This window comes from Arachis duranensis, chromosome 1 (assembly GCF_000817695.3).
Source record: "Arachis duranensis cultivar V14167 chromosome 1, aradu.V14167.gnm2.J7QH, whole genome shotgun sequence".
Lineage (NCBI taxonomy): Eukaryota > Viridiplantae > Streptophyta > Magnoliopsida > Fabales > Fabaceae > Arachis > Arachis duranensis.
Window position 1 is genome coordinate 3181001 of NC_029772.3, and position 11746 is coordinate 3192746.

The window sequence follows — 11746 nt, forward strand, 5'->3', positions numbered from 1 at the left end:
TAAAAAAATTAATAAACTGTTCATAAACTTTAATTATTTGATTGGGATCCCATAAAGGCAAATCCCACTCATGTTTTCACACTTGATAAAATCAAACTGCACCTCAACTTACAATTTGATCTCAGAATTACATATTCCAGACAAAAAAAAAAAGAAAGAAAAAAAGAAAAAAGTTGGTGACAAGAACAAACACCTTTGTGCCAGGCATTACAATGGCAAAAAGAAAAAAAGAAAGAAATTTAAAAAAAATTAATAATCCTCTATAATTAAACAAACTAACAAGGGGAGAAGGCGTCTCTGCCAAGACGCAATAGTACACTATTGCAACAAATCTTCTTGAGTATATATCCCGCAATCTGATTTTACACCTCAATCAAATTCCAAGAAAGGAACCCTAGTTCTTGAAAAATATAATCCACAAAAAGAAGAACAAAAAGGGAGGGGAAAAAAAAAGCGACCGATCGAAAAGGAACCGGAAACCATACACAAAATCACTTGTAACTGCTTTCTGTGTTTTTCGAATATGTATACTTCAAAACAAAAGAACACCTTTCTCTCTTGTTATATATATATATATGACTGATGCAGATTTTCTCTCATTATGAATTCACAAATACCTCATTTTAATTCTCTGACCAGTTTGCTTGATCTACTGTTACTGTGACATAACCAAATATCATATCTCCTAAGCAGCAATTCCTGAAGCAAAGATAAACATAGCAGATGTTTAGCAACTGCCGAAATAAAATGATTCGAAAATTCTATATAGGTTATTGAACAAGCTTATACTTTTTAATATTTTTTTTTTTGGATTTCCCATGGTATCCCCTAGATCAATAGGCCAAGGACTGATCCACTGCAGATCTGAGCTCCATTTAAAGGTTTGTTGCTGGCTAATGGGTTGCTGCATGCACAAAGCAGAATTCGAACTCTCGATACTTGGTTAAACAGACCAATAAGCTAACCACTAGGTCAACGCAAATTAGTTGCTTATACTTTTAATTAGCTAAGCATCAGTCATCCACATTCAACATCAGATTGTGTGGTCTTGTCTGAATTTAAGCATTTTTCAAGTTGATATAGCTTAGAATTAAACATCGAATTACGACATGAATTTAAAAGGAAGTGATCTAGAAACCTAAGCATTTGGATCGACGCATGGAATAAATTCTACCTATGTATGCATATGTACAAGAAGGTGCAAGCAATAAATTCTACTCTAGATTGATGTTAACAGTTCTGAGAAAGCTATCAAGAGTTTATCGAAAATCAGAATGAAGCTATGCATTGTTTAAAATTCAGCAACCAAGAATACTCGGTATATGCAAGTTATCAACTTGGTGATATTTAGCTTAAAGACATCTATGCAGAAAAGAAGTCCATCTTCTCAATTATAAAATATCTACCACCCGATATTTTTTCAGATATAAGAATGAAGAAAAAGATGTTTACCTCTATTAGATTGTCTACTTGTAACATTGTAGCTTCCAATATAACCCTCAGAAGTCTTTACAGGGTCGTCTGAAGCAATACCACCAAGACCATAACCAAAAGAGCCAGAACCATCCATCTCAGAAGAAGCGGTTCGCCAAGCAGAGTCATTGTAAACTGAACCACTGCCAGTTCGGTATAAATCCCCATAGGATCCTTCAAAACTACCAGTTGATGCAGCGAACGTAGAGGATGGAGTCATACCCGTACCACTGTTTCTTCCATACCCTCCCCCGCCTAACCCAAAGCCGGATTCTCCACCTTCATAAACATTATTCCCCGTAGCATAGCCCGAAGCAGCTCCTCCGGCTTGGGATGGAATAGATGGACCCCAATTAGCACCACTATTTCCAATTGAAACACCAAAGCTCCCACTTCCAGATCCCAAGAAAGAACCAGGACTGACTGCGTTATTAGCGTTATTCAGGACTCCATTTCCCCAGACATTTCGAGAAGGTGAGTTCATGATAGAGTCGCTTCTGCTATTTCCCCCACTATAGCCTATAGGAGTGGTGTATCTGCTCGAGTTTCCACTGTAGAAAGGACTAAATATTCGACCGTATCCTATATTGCTCCCGTAACTAGAAGTTCCTCCATAGCTTGGGCTCAATCCTGACTCAAGATTCACTCCCATTCCATAAGCAGTGTTGCCGAATGGAGTAAACCCGCTTCTACCACTAGTAAGAGGACTAAACCTACCATCCATCCTGACGCCATATCCTCCTATTGGACTCATACTATAACCCTGAGCATAGTTGTTTAGATAGCTACTGGCCCTATTTATACCATAGTTATATCCTATCAATGGACTTCGGCTGGGGCCAGGGGATAGCTCTTTCGGAACTGCTCTCTTGACTTCGACCAACTTCCCATTCAGTTCATGAAAAGTTTTATAAAGAACTCGATCCACAGCTTCTTCCGAATCAAATGTGATGAAACCAAAACCTCTTGGCCTTTGAGTATTGTGATCATACATTACTACAACATCAGTAATTGTACCGAACTGATCAAAATACTTCTTGAAATCGCTTTCTGTGATAGTTGATGGCAAACCTCCAACAAAGATCTTTTTCGTGCGCCCAGGACCAGGAGAGGCATTCGCACTACCGGACTGTCTATTTATGGACTGCTGATCATCCCTAGGAACAGCTTTCTTTGCTTCAACCTGAAATTTAACCGAATATCAACAAAACATTTTCCGTTTCATATTCTGCTAAACTAAACAGGATCAAGTGTGATCTAATGTACATAAATTCAAGAACAACCAACTCTTGTTCCACTAGGTGGGACAACTAATGGATCAGGTGACACCATAACCCTGCTAACTTATCATCCTAAACATCCCCCTAATAACCAAATGATTGGGAGAATTGATTGTTTTTTTGGGGATTCCAAGACGTTGATCGTATTTATTGATACTTCTGGTCACATTGGAGAGGCTTGAACTCGAGACATCTGAGGGGGAGGGGGATCAAATGCCACTTGAGCTATGACTCATTGGCGTATTTACATTTTATCATCATATAGTGACTAGTAGGATGTTTAGGAGAATTTTTAGGATGCTCTACCATTGCTCATTATGTTAGAAAGTACATAATCAAGCCAATAGAGCCGAATCGATGCAAGATTTCATTCATTGGCAAAGTAGAAAATCTAAAGAGTAAGGACACAATGATCTCTATCAAAATCACAAGTTTAGAAAGGGTTAAATCAATTGAAGGCCACAAAAACACACAGTAGCAACACAATGCCAAGCATTTATATCTACAATTAAGCAACTCACCGTGCGGCCATCGATTATGTGCTTATCCACAATGACTCTCTCAGCAACAGCAGGATCAGCAAAGACAACAAAGCCGAAACCACGAGCACGACCGGTGGTGCGATCTCTCATGATCACAGCCTCTATAACTTCCCCATATTTTCCAAAATATTCCTTGAGACGTTCCTCATCGGTGTCCCAAGATATCCCTCCAATGAAGAGTTTGCCAAGATCCGATTCCATCTGTTCTGATATCAAACAACCAGTTAAACCATCAATCACCAATTTTCTATACTTTCTATATCGAGATTGAAGAGAATTCAATCAATTTGAGTCAAAAGTTAATGCCAAACCAAAAACACCAAAATCAAAAGCACTAAAAACTTAACAAAAACCGAAATTCAATAATCATTTCTAAATCATTCAATGAGGGAGAAAATTCAAGTCTAGGAATCAATCTAATCGAATGGTTTTGAAGATTAACAAGCACTCAAGCTCAATCTGCATAAAAATCCAATCTTTTTTCCTCCATCAACAAGTGCAAGAGCAAAGGCAAAAGCAAAACCGATCATAAATGTAGATGAAGAAGAATCTACGAAGAATAAAAAAATCACACAAAAAGACACACCTTAACTTAAAAATTCAGACAGAACCCAGTTTGATGCTTCGATCAGATACGAAGTGGGTTTTTGTCAAATTCGATCTAACAGCATCGGATCTTCCGAGTATCAGTCAAAAACCAAACTTTGTTATCTAATCTCAGAACCCCACAAAATAAAAAACCAGATCAGAGATGAAAATTTTCAGAAAGCTTCTTATTAGATCAAGGGACGACAAAAAAATAACATAATCGAGAAACCCAGATGAGAAAAAAAAATAAAAATTTACCATTTAAGGATGAAGATATAGGAAGAATCATGGGCATGGAAATTTCTTCTTTTTTTTTTTCTTTTTTTTTTTGTTTGTTTTGGTTCTTTAAAATTTTCAATAAGAGGAAGAAAATCTGGGAATGAAAACAGAGGATGTGTTTATCATCCCCACTCTCGCTCTCTCTATTTATATATATCTCTCTCTTGCTTTTTTATCTCTTCTTCTTGGTAATTCCACTGTCTTAATTTAAAGGAAAAGAAAAGGAATTTGTAGCTAACAATTTTTATATTTATTTATAAATAGAGAGAGAGAGATTGCAATGGAGATCCTCTGGTGTAAGAAATATTTCGTTTGGAGGAGGCAAGAGATGACAACAAAGGTTGATTTATTTGTTTTTTTTTTTCTTTTTTTCTTTTATTTTTTTAGAAAATATGTAAATTATTAATTTGGGTTTGCTTAATTGGATTATATGTCTTTTTATTTTATTTTTTGAAAAAAGGAAAAACAATTTTTACAAGGCTTGTGTAGTAAGACTCTTGTTGAAAATGTAGTATTTGACTTAATTTGATAAGAAATGGTTTTATCAAATACAATCAAGTCTTCTTATGTATCTCTTTCTTTTTTTCAATTATTTTTTATGTTAATGAGTTATTGGATTAACTTAAATAAATTTAATTATTAAAATAATTTGATCATGTCGTATTGATTGAGAAAATATATGCACACAAAAAATTAATTATTATATATTTATATATAAATATATATTTTATATAACGTGATTAATTTATTGATTAATTTTTTTATATATACGTAATATAATTGATAATTAAATTTTATTTTTTTTGTTTTTTATTATATCTCTTAATTCAGTAAATTTATTATGAATTTGAGTTTTATTTAAAAATTTGTTATTGGTTAATAAATTACGATATATACAGAAAAATTTAAATTTTTAATATTTATTTAATTGAACTAATAAAATAATTATTTAAATAATTTAAATTAGTTATAATTAAATTATATTTAAATAGACGGTAATTTCAATTTATATTAAAGATAGCTGTTTCTTTGAGTTAAAAATAATAAATTCTTATGCACATGCAACCAAGGAAATTCCATTAGTATTTGTAAGAAGGAAAGTAATAATCTAAAACCAATATATATAATTATGACATTATCAATAGAGAGGTTGGATAGCCTAATTTAGTTAGCCTTTTTCCACACCCATACATCATTACAATTCCAAGCAAACTTCTCATGTTTTTCTAGGTTACTTATAAGTACTAGATATATTTAATAACGAACATATCTTATTCTAAATTAAGATGTATCAACCTTAGCTTTTATTATTACTAAATACTTGTTTTAATATTCTAAACATGATTAAACGGAAACATGGTAGCGCAAGAGAATAGGAAAAGAAAACACCCAAATGAGAGTTTGAGGCATCAGTTTCGGGGAGAAAGGGTGATTTTTGAGTTACCGAAATTGAGACTAAAAAATTAAGACTCAATATTATAAAAAATAGAAATACAAAAAACTAAAATTTCTAAAGATAAAAATTGAAATTTTATTAATATTTTTTTAAATTATCCTTATTCAAAACTTTATACTCTAAATTCACCTTTTACAATCTTTCATTTATATCTAACACTATTCTTCACAATCTTCTCCTAATTTATTTTGTCTTTCAGGCTCTTTCTTTTAATTTTACTCTTTTAAATATAGTCTTAGTGAATAAGTGGTCTTAAGATTTCAATTGTTTAACTCAACCTTTTGGTATGAAAGTTATGTATTACGAAAGAAGTGTAATGAAAAATATGCATGTAGTTTTGTGGAAATGGCATGGTGGAAGAGATTTTAATCATGTATCATTGGTGTAAGGTGGAGTGAGAGTCCTCGTTTCGAACCTCCAATACTTATTTAAATAAGTTAGCGAGTTAACCATTCAACTAAGATACTTCTGCCGATTCTCACACTTTAAAAAATGAATGCTGATTAGTGGCCCTGCTAGTTGCTAGTATGAAGAACCCATCAAAATTGGAGAAGCGCCTAGGATTATTATTTATTTAAGGACCAGAATTAGACGATTTCAATTATGATTTGGAAAAGTATAAGGAATTAAAAGTTTATCAGCAAAAAATTAAATAAAATTATATTAATTTATATCAATAATTAATTAATTTTAAATTTTTTAAATTTAAAATTTAAAAAATTTAAATTGATTAAGTAAACTTAATTAAAACCTATAAAAACCTTCTTCTTTTTTTTCACATTAATTTATCCACTTCTAACAATCACAAATTTGAAAAATATATAAAAAAACATCTATTTAATATGAAAAAGAAACATTCTAATACTTAGTAGAAGAAACATCCATATATATTAACTCATAAAAATTTTGAATTCATCCAAAAGTATTTGGCTGAGTTTTGGCTGATATGCTTTTGATTCCCTAGCTTTATTCTTATGATTTTAAAAGTACTATTAATGTTAATGATGATTTTGAACAAAAATAATAAATGTTAAAAATAATTTCAATTTTCACCCTAACCGTAAAGACCAAATAGTATTTATCCCTTAGAAAGGGAGGGAAATGAGAGGTGGCTGCTAATTGGCGAAAAAATTAGGATTAGAGTGATAAAGTTTATATATATAATGGAGTAATCAGCTTGGATTATTTTTGATTGGGTAATTGATTATTCGTACCCGTAAATAACCTTGATATCATCAGGTTTGTTGGCTATGAGGTATAGAAGTAATTAATCTAATCATTCTTCTATAAGTGATCTTAGACTCACTTTCTCCATCAATGATCTAAGATGGATGCATAGAGTTCTCATCGCCTTAGCATCTTGCATATTAAACTTATTGCTCCTTGTACTACTTTGACTAATGGACATAGATTTTTTTCTCAATTCGTTTGATCTAAAATCTAAGTAAAAAGTTCTATTCTCCTATTATATTTATGTTAAAATTATTTTTTTATCAATTTAACGAAGTGTTTGAATAATGATATCTTAGTTGCTTTAAAGATGATATCGTCAATATAAATTTGAATAAGCGAAAGCTCGTTATTTTGATAAAGAATGAACAAATTTTTTTTATGAATGTCTCTCTTAATAATCTTGTTTTGTTTCTAACGAACTTCCCATCTTTAAGTTTGTTTTTCATAGTCCTAATGATTGCTTTTCCTTTAGGTCTTGAAATTAAGTCACAGATTTGATTTTCTCACACTGTTCAAGTTTTTCTAGATAGTCTAATCAGGTTTTTTATGAGATCAATGCAGATTTGTTACTAAAAGAGAATCTGATTCAAACTCCTTCTAATATCTCTCCGAAGAATAAATTTCTAGACAAAATTTTGAGATCTAACACACCTTCATAGTTTTGGAATATCTTAGATTTTTCTCTTTTTTTTTTACTTCATCCTTTTATTTCTCAATGACTTGAGGTGATGATTTTTGGTAAAGAATCTTTTCAAGATTCATCAATCTGTTATCCAATGGAGCTACAATAAGTATATAAAAAAATTGTGATTATTAAAGGAGATTTCTAAACTAGATCTAATTTTATCATTAAAATTTAATGATTTTATGTAAAGATCTTTTTATTTATTTCTACAAGAAAGATCCAAACTAAAAAGAATACAATAACAACAACAACAACAAAGCTTTGTCCCATTAGGTAGAATCGGCTACATGAATCAAATGATGTCAAGAGACCGTTTATATGTAAATCTCATTTGACCATCTCATGAATGATCTTCTTAGATCTTCCTCTGCCTTTAAACATTTGTCAATCTTTCATTTCATACACTCTTCTGATTGAGTGTTCTGTCGATTTTCTTCTCACATGTCCAAACTAAAAAGAATAAAAAAAAATTAAGAAATCAAATTTTTCCTTAATTTTTGCTGCATTTTTAAAATAATTAGTGGTAGTTAATGCAAAAAATTGAATCAATAAACAATATGTTTGCTGCTTATGAAAAGAATGATATTTTTTTTCAATTTTTATCTTTTTGTTGGCCAAAGTTTTTTCAATATTATTACACAACGCTTCCAAGTTCCAACTAAGTAGAAGTTAAAACAAAAACAAAAGAACAAATAGAGGAATATAGGAACTACAAATACCAATCATGAGATGGCAAATTTCCAAGTGAAAGTGTAACTCTATCAAGAAAAAACACAAACACACGAGACAGTTGACTCCACAAGAGTCTCCGAGACTGATTGCACGACTACACTTTCACCACTAACCTTAGCTCTACTTCAAGAGCCATATTATTTGCTCCATAGAAAATGAGCAGATTTTAAGCTTTAATATTTCCATTTGTTTTGAGGAGAATAACCCACTATCAAAAAAAAGAAAAATGTTACTCATCCTTTAAATATTATCTTTTATTCGGCCTTTAAATTTAATATTTTATTATTTTAATTTTTTAACTAATCATATTTGCAATATATTGATTTTTGGCAAATCAAATCATAAATTTTGTAATGAATTTTCGTGAATTGATTTTTTAAAAATCACAGAAGTTTTCAAAAATAAATTAAACTCACTTTAATTAATTTTTTCTTATTTAAAATATTTAAATTTTATGTCAAAAACACAACTAAAATTAAATAAATAACATAAACACATCTAAAATTATGTATTGACATATCTAAATTATTGGCATTGTGGTTCTAAATTGCATATTAGATAGAGAAAAAATTAAATTCAAATACACATCTAAAATTATAAGAATGCACTCTAAATATTTTATCAACACATCTAAAATTCATGTAAAAAAATTTACATAATGAACAACGTAAACACATCCAAAATTAGATATTAACACATCCAAATTAAGTTAAAATTACAACTTCCAAATTAAACATATGAATGTAAAAAAAAGTATAATCACAAACACATTTAAAAAAAGATAAAAAAATAACACAGACATTTCTAATATTATGCATAAATTAAAAAATATAACCTTTTATTAAACTAAAAAAAGGATAACATATCTTCATGAATAAACTCAACAAATTTTTTTTAGATTTGTACAAGCAAAATTACCAAAGACAAAAAAAGAGTGAGACGCAGGGGAGGAGATAGGGGGAGGCGCGGGAGGAAGGGGCGGTTGCGTGCGGCGCAAGGGAAGAAACCGGGGACAGGGAGGTGCGCATCGACGGAGGAGGTGCAGGGATGTGTGCGCGGCACAGGAGAGGTGTGTGTCGCCAAAGAAAAAGATCGTCGCAGAAGAGATGCGCAGTATAGAAAAAGATGAAAGCGGCCACAGATGAGGAGGGGGAAGGGCTACAGCTCTAAATTTTTAGAGAGGATAGATTTTACTAATGAAAATCTGATTTGGAATATTTAAGATTTTGTTTGGAATTTATTAAGGTTTATAAGATTTAAGGTTAAAATTTTGACTTTTAATTCTAATTAAATTATTTTTGTAGATTGGTATTTAAATTTAAAAAAACAATAAATCTATTTTGATGTGTTGTTTTATTTTTTTAAATTAATGTAATAAAAAGTTAAATGAATGACTAATTTAAAGGATATCTAATTGCAATGCAGAAAAAAAAAAGGTCCTTGTCATTAGCAAACAAAGATCATGTTTTAAAATAATAATAACAAAATTGTTTTGTATTTCAGCCGATACAAGAAGTTTACAATCTCAAAAATTAACAAAAATGTTATTTGTATATTAAAATTAATTACTAATTAAAAGTATAAATACATATAGAATTTAATTATGTATTTTATACTAATAACTGATTTTAATGAGTAATTTTAATATACATATAACATAATTCGACTATAAGAAGGGTAAGCCCATCTAAGAGTAAATTGAGTGATGAAGCTAAAAGAAAAGGTTTTGATGATAACTAAGAATGAAGGTCATGAAAGAAAGGGTCGTGAAGAAGCTGGGCAGCAGAAGGTCTAGCAGAGGGCGGATGAGCGATGCACTTGTGAATGAAGGACTTGAGGTCGGAATTGTTAATCTTATTCAGCGACTGCGGCCTCACGCCTGACGTCACCTTCTTGTATATCTTCACAACACTCTCACACTCGCTGTACGGAATCTCTCTCGTCACCATCTCCAACACACACATCCCAAACGAGTATATGTCCACCTTCTCCGTGTACTTCTCCGAGTACAACTCCGGCGCCATGAACTCCGGCGTCCCCAGAACCGAATGCGCCGAGTGACTCCTCCCCACAACCGCCGCCAAGCCCAAGTCACCGATCTTAACCTGGCCCGTATTTCCATTGACAAACACATTACTGCAGTTGAGGTCTCTGTGGATGATGCAGGGATCGTGTGTGTGCAAATAATTCAAACCTTCTAGAATCTGCTTTGACCATTTCTTGACGGCCTTCATGGAGACATTCTTGTGCCTCTTCCTGTACTCCCTCAGACTGCCGCTGCTGCACACTTCCGTGATGAAATTCAAAGTGTCGCTGACGTCATCCTTCCAGGATGCGAATAGCGAAATGATGTGGTCGTTAGAGAAGCCTCTTAGCAACATGATTTCGGAGTGAAGCCTATCGACCATGACAGGGTCATCCTTGAAGTTCTTGAGCCTCACTTGGTTCCAGGCCACTTCTATTCCCTCTTCTTTGTCAAATGCTCTGTACACTCTCTTCACTGAACCTGATCCTAGAAGTTCAGGGTACCTCACGTATCTTCCTGTCGGATCCACCTCAATGAATGTCTCTGACTCTGCGTATGATGGATGAACTTTAGCGCCAGGCATCTACCACCAAAACATTGATCGCAAACATCATCAAAATGAAATCAAATTGAAATAAGATAAAAGATTCTTTCTGGAAATAAAAGGCTAGCAATTCATCATCATTTCATACAAAGATTCTACATTTTCTTTAAAAAATGAAAAAAAGTTCAACAAACAAAGTAGAAAATATTACTGTCTAAAGAAACAAAGACACAGAGTACTTAAACAAGATATACTCAAACAAATAAAACATACTCAACTAGTCAACTCCTACATTGCCTCTACATTTTTATTTTCTTTCATTTTTTTGGTTAAGAAATTAAGACAGAAGAAATAGTGGCATGCATGGTATTTGTGATCTAACATAGGAGGCAAATTGATTAGCACAGAGAATTCAAGTTGTATGCATTTTTGGAGTGTTGGAACATTTTTAAGTATATGAACCCCACACTGATTGTTACCATGAAAATCTAATTGCTTTCTCTGCAGAAAGAATGAAGGTGCCAAGTGATGAATAGAATGAGATATTTGTGACAAAAGCTCAATGAAAAATGGGCTACGTGAATTGAGTATTTATATCGAAATCTAAGAGCATAAGTTAAAATGGTAGTAGTACTTTATTTAATATTGAATGGAACTCTATATGGATTTGCACATATTCAATTCAACTTTTCCCTTGGATTTGAACATACTTTTTTATATTTTGACTCTTATGGTAAAACTTTTTTGAGCTTGACCCAAAGAACAATTTTAACCCTCAACCAATAAGTGAAAGAAAAGAATGCGTTGTCTATTACAGAATCTTATTAAAAACAAGAATTCTCATACCTATTGGTCATGCATAGTATTATTATTAATTAATAGTTATTCTATTAACCACTTAAGCGTGA

General features: G+C 32.0%; 2 protein-coding genes across 6 annotated transcripts; both read right to left on the bottom strand.

The window, feature by feature from the left end:
* Positions 1 to 4456, bottom strand: LOC107464727 (heterogeneous nuclear ribonucleoprotein 1). Of its 5 annotated transcripts, none has more exons than XR_002370064.2 (5): positions 4142 to 4456; positions 3275 to 3501; positions 1453 to 2656; positions 790 to 904; positions 1 to 699 (listed from the first exon to the last, which is right to left on the bottom strand). XR_002370064.2 is itself a non-coding variant. In XM_016083954.3 (5 exons), exons 3-5 carry the CDS (start codon positions 3494 to 3496, stop codon positions 686 to 688), a joined length of 1440 nt encoding a protein of 479 aa, XP_015939440.1. In that variant the 5' UTR covers positions 3882 to 4006; positions 4142 to 4454; the 3' UTR covers positions 1 to 685. The 5 variants fall into 5 exon arrangements, 4 of the variants coding, with proteins under 4 accessions (XP_015939440.1, XP_015939381.1, XP_015939199.1 ...); XM_016083954.3 differs by lacking the exon at positions 790 to 904 and adding an exon at positions 3882 to 4006 and having other exon boundaries at positions 3275 to 3496; positions 4142 to 4454; XM_016083895.3 differs by lacking the exon at positions 790 to 904 and adding an exon at positions 3882 to 4006 and having other exon boundaries at positions 4142 to 4454.
* A 5548-nt stretch (positions 4457 to 10004) lies between these two features.
* LOC107473262 (probable serine/threonine-protein kinase WNK11) lies at positions 10005 to 11014 on the bottom strand. Its single transcript, XM_016092818.3, has one exon. It carries the CDS (start codon positions 10875 to 10877, stop codon positions 10005 to 10007), a length of 873 nt encoding a protein of 290 aa, XP_015948304.3. The 5' UTR covers positions 10878 to 11014.
* Between the last annotated feature and the right edge of the window lie 732 nt (positions 11015 to 11746).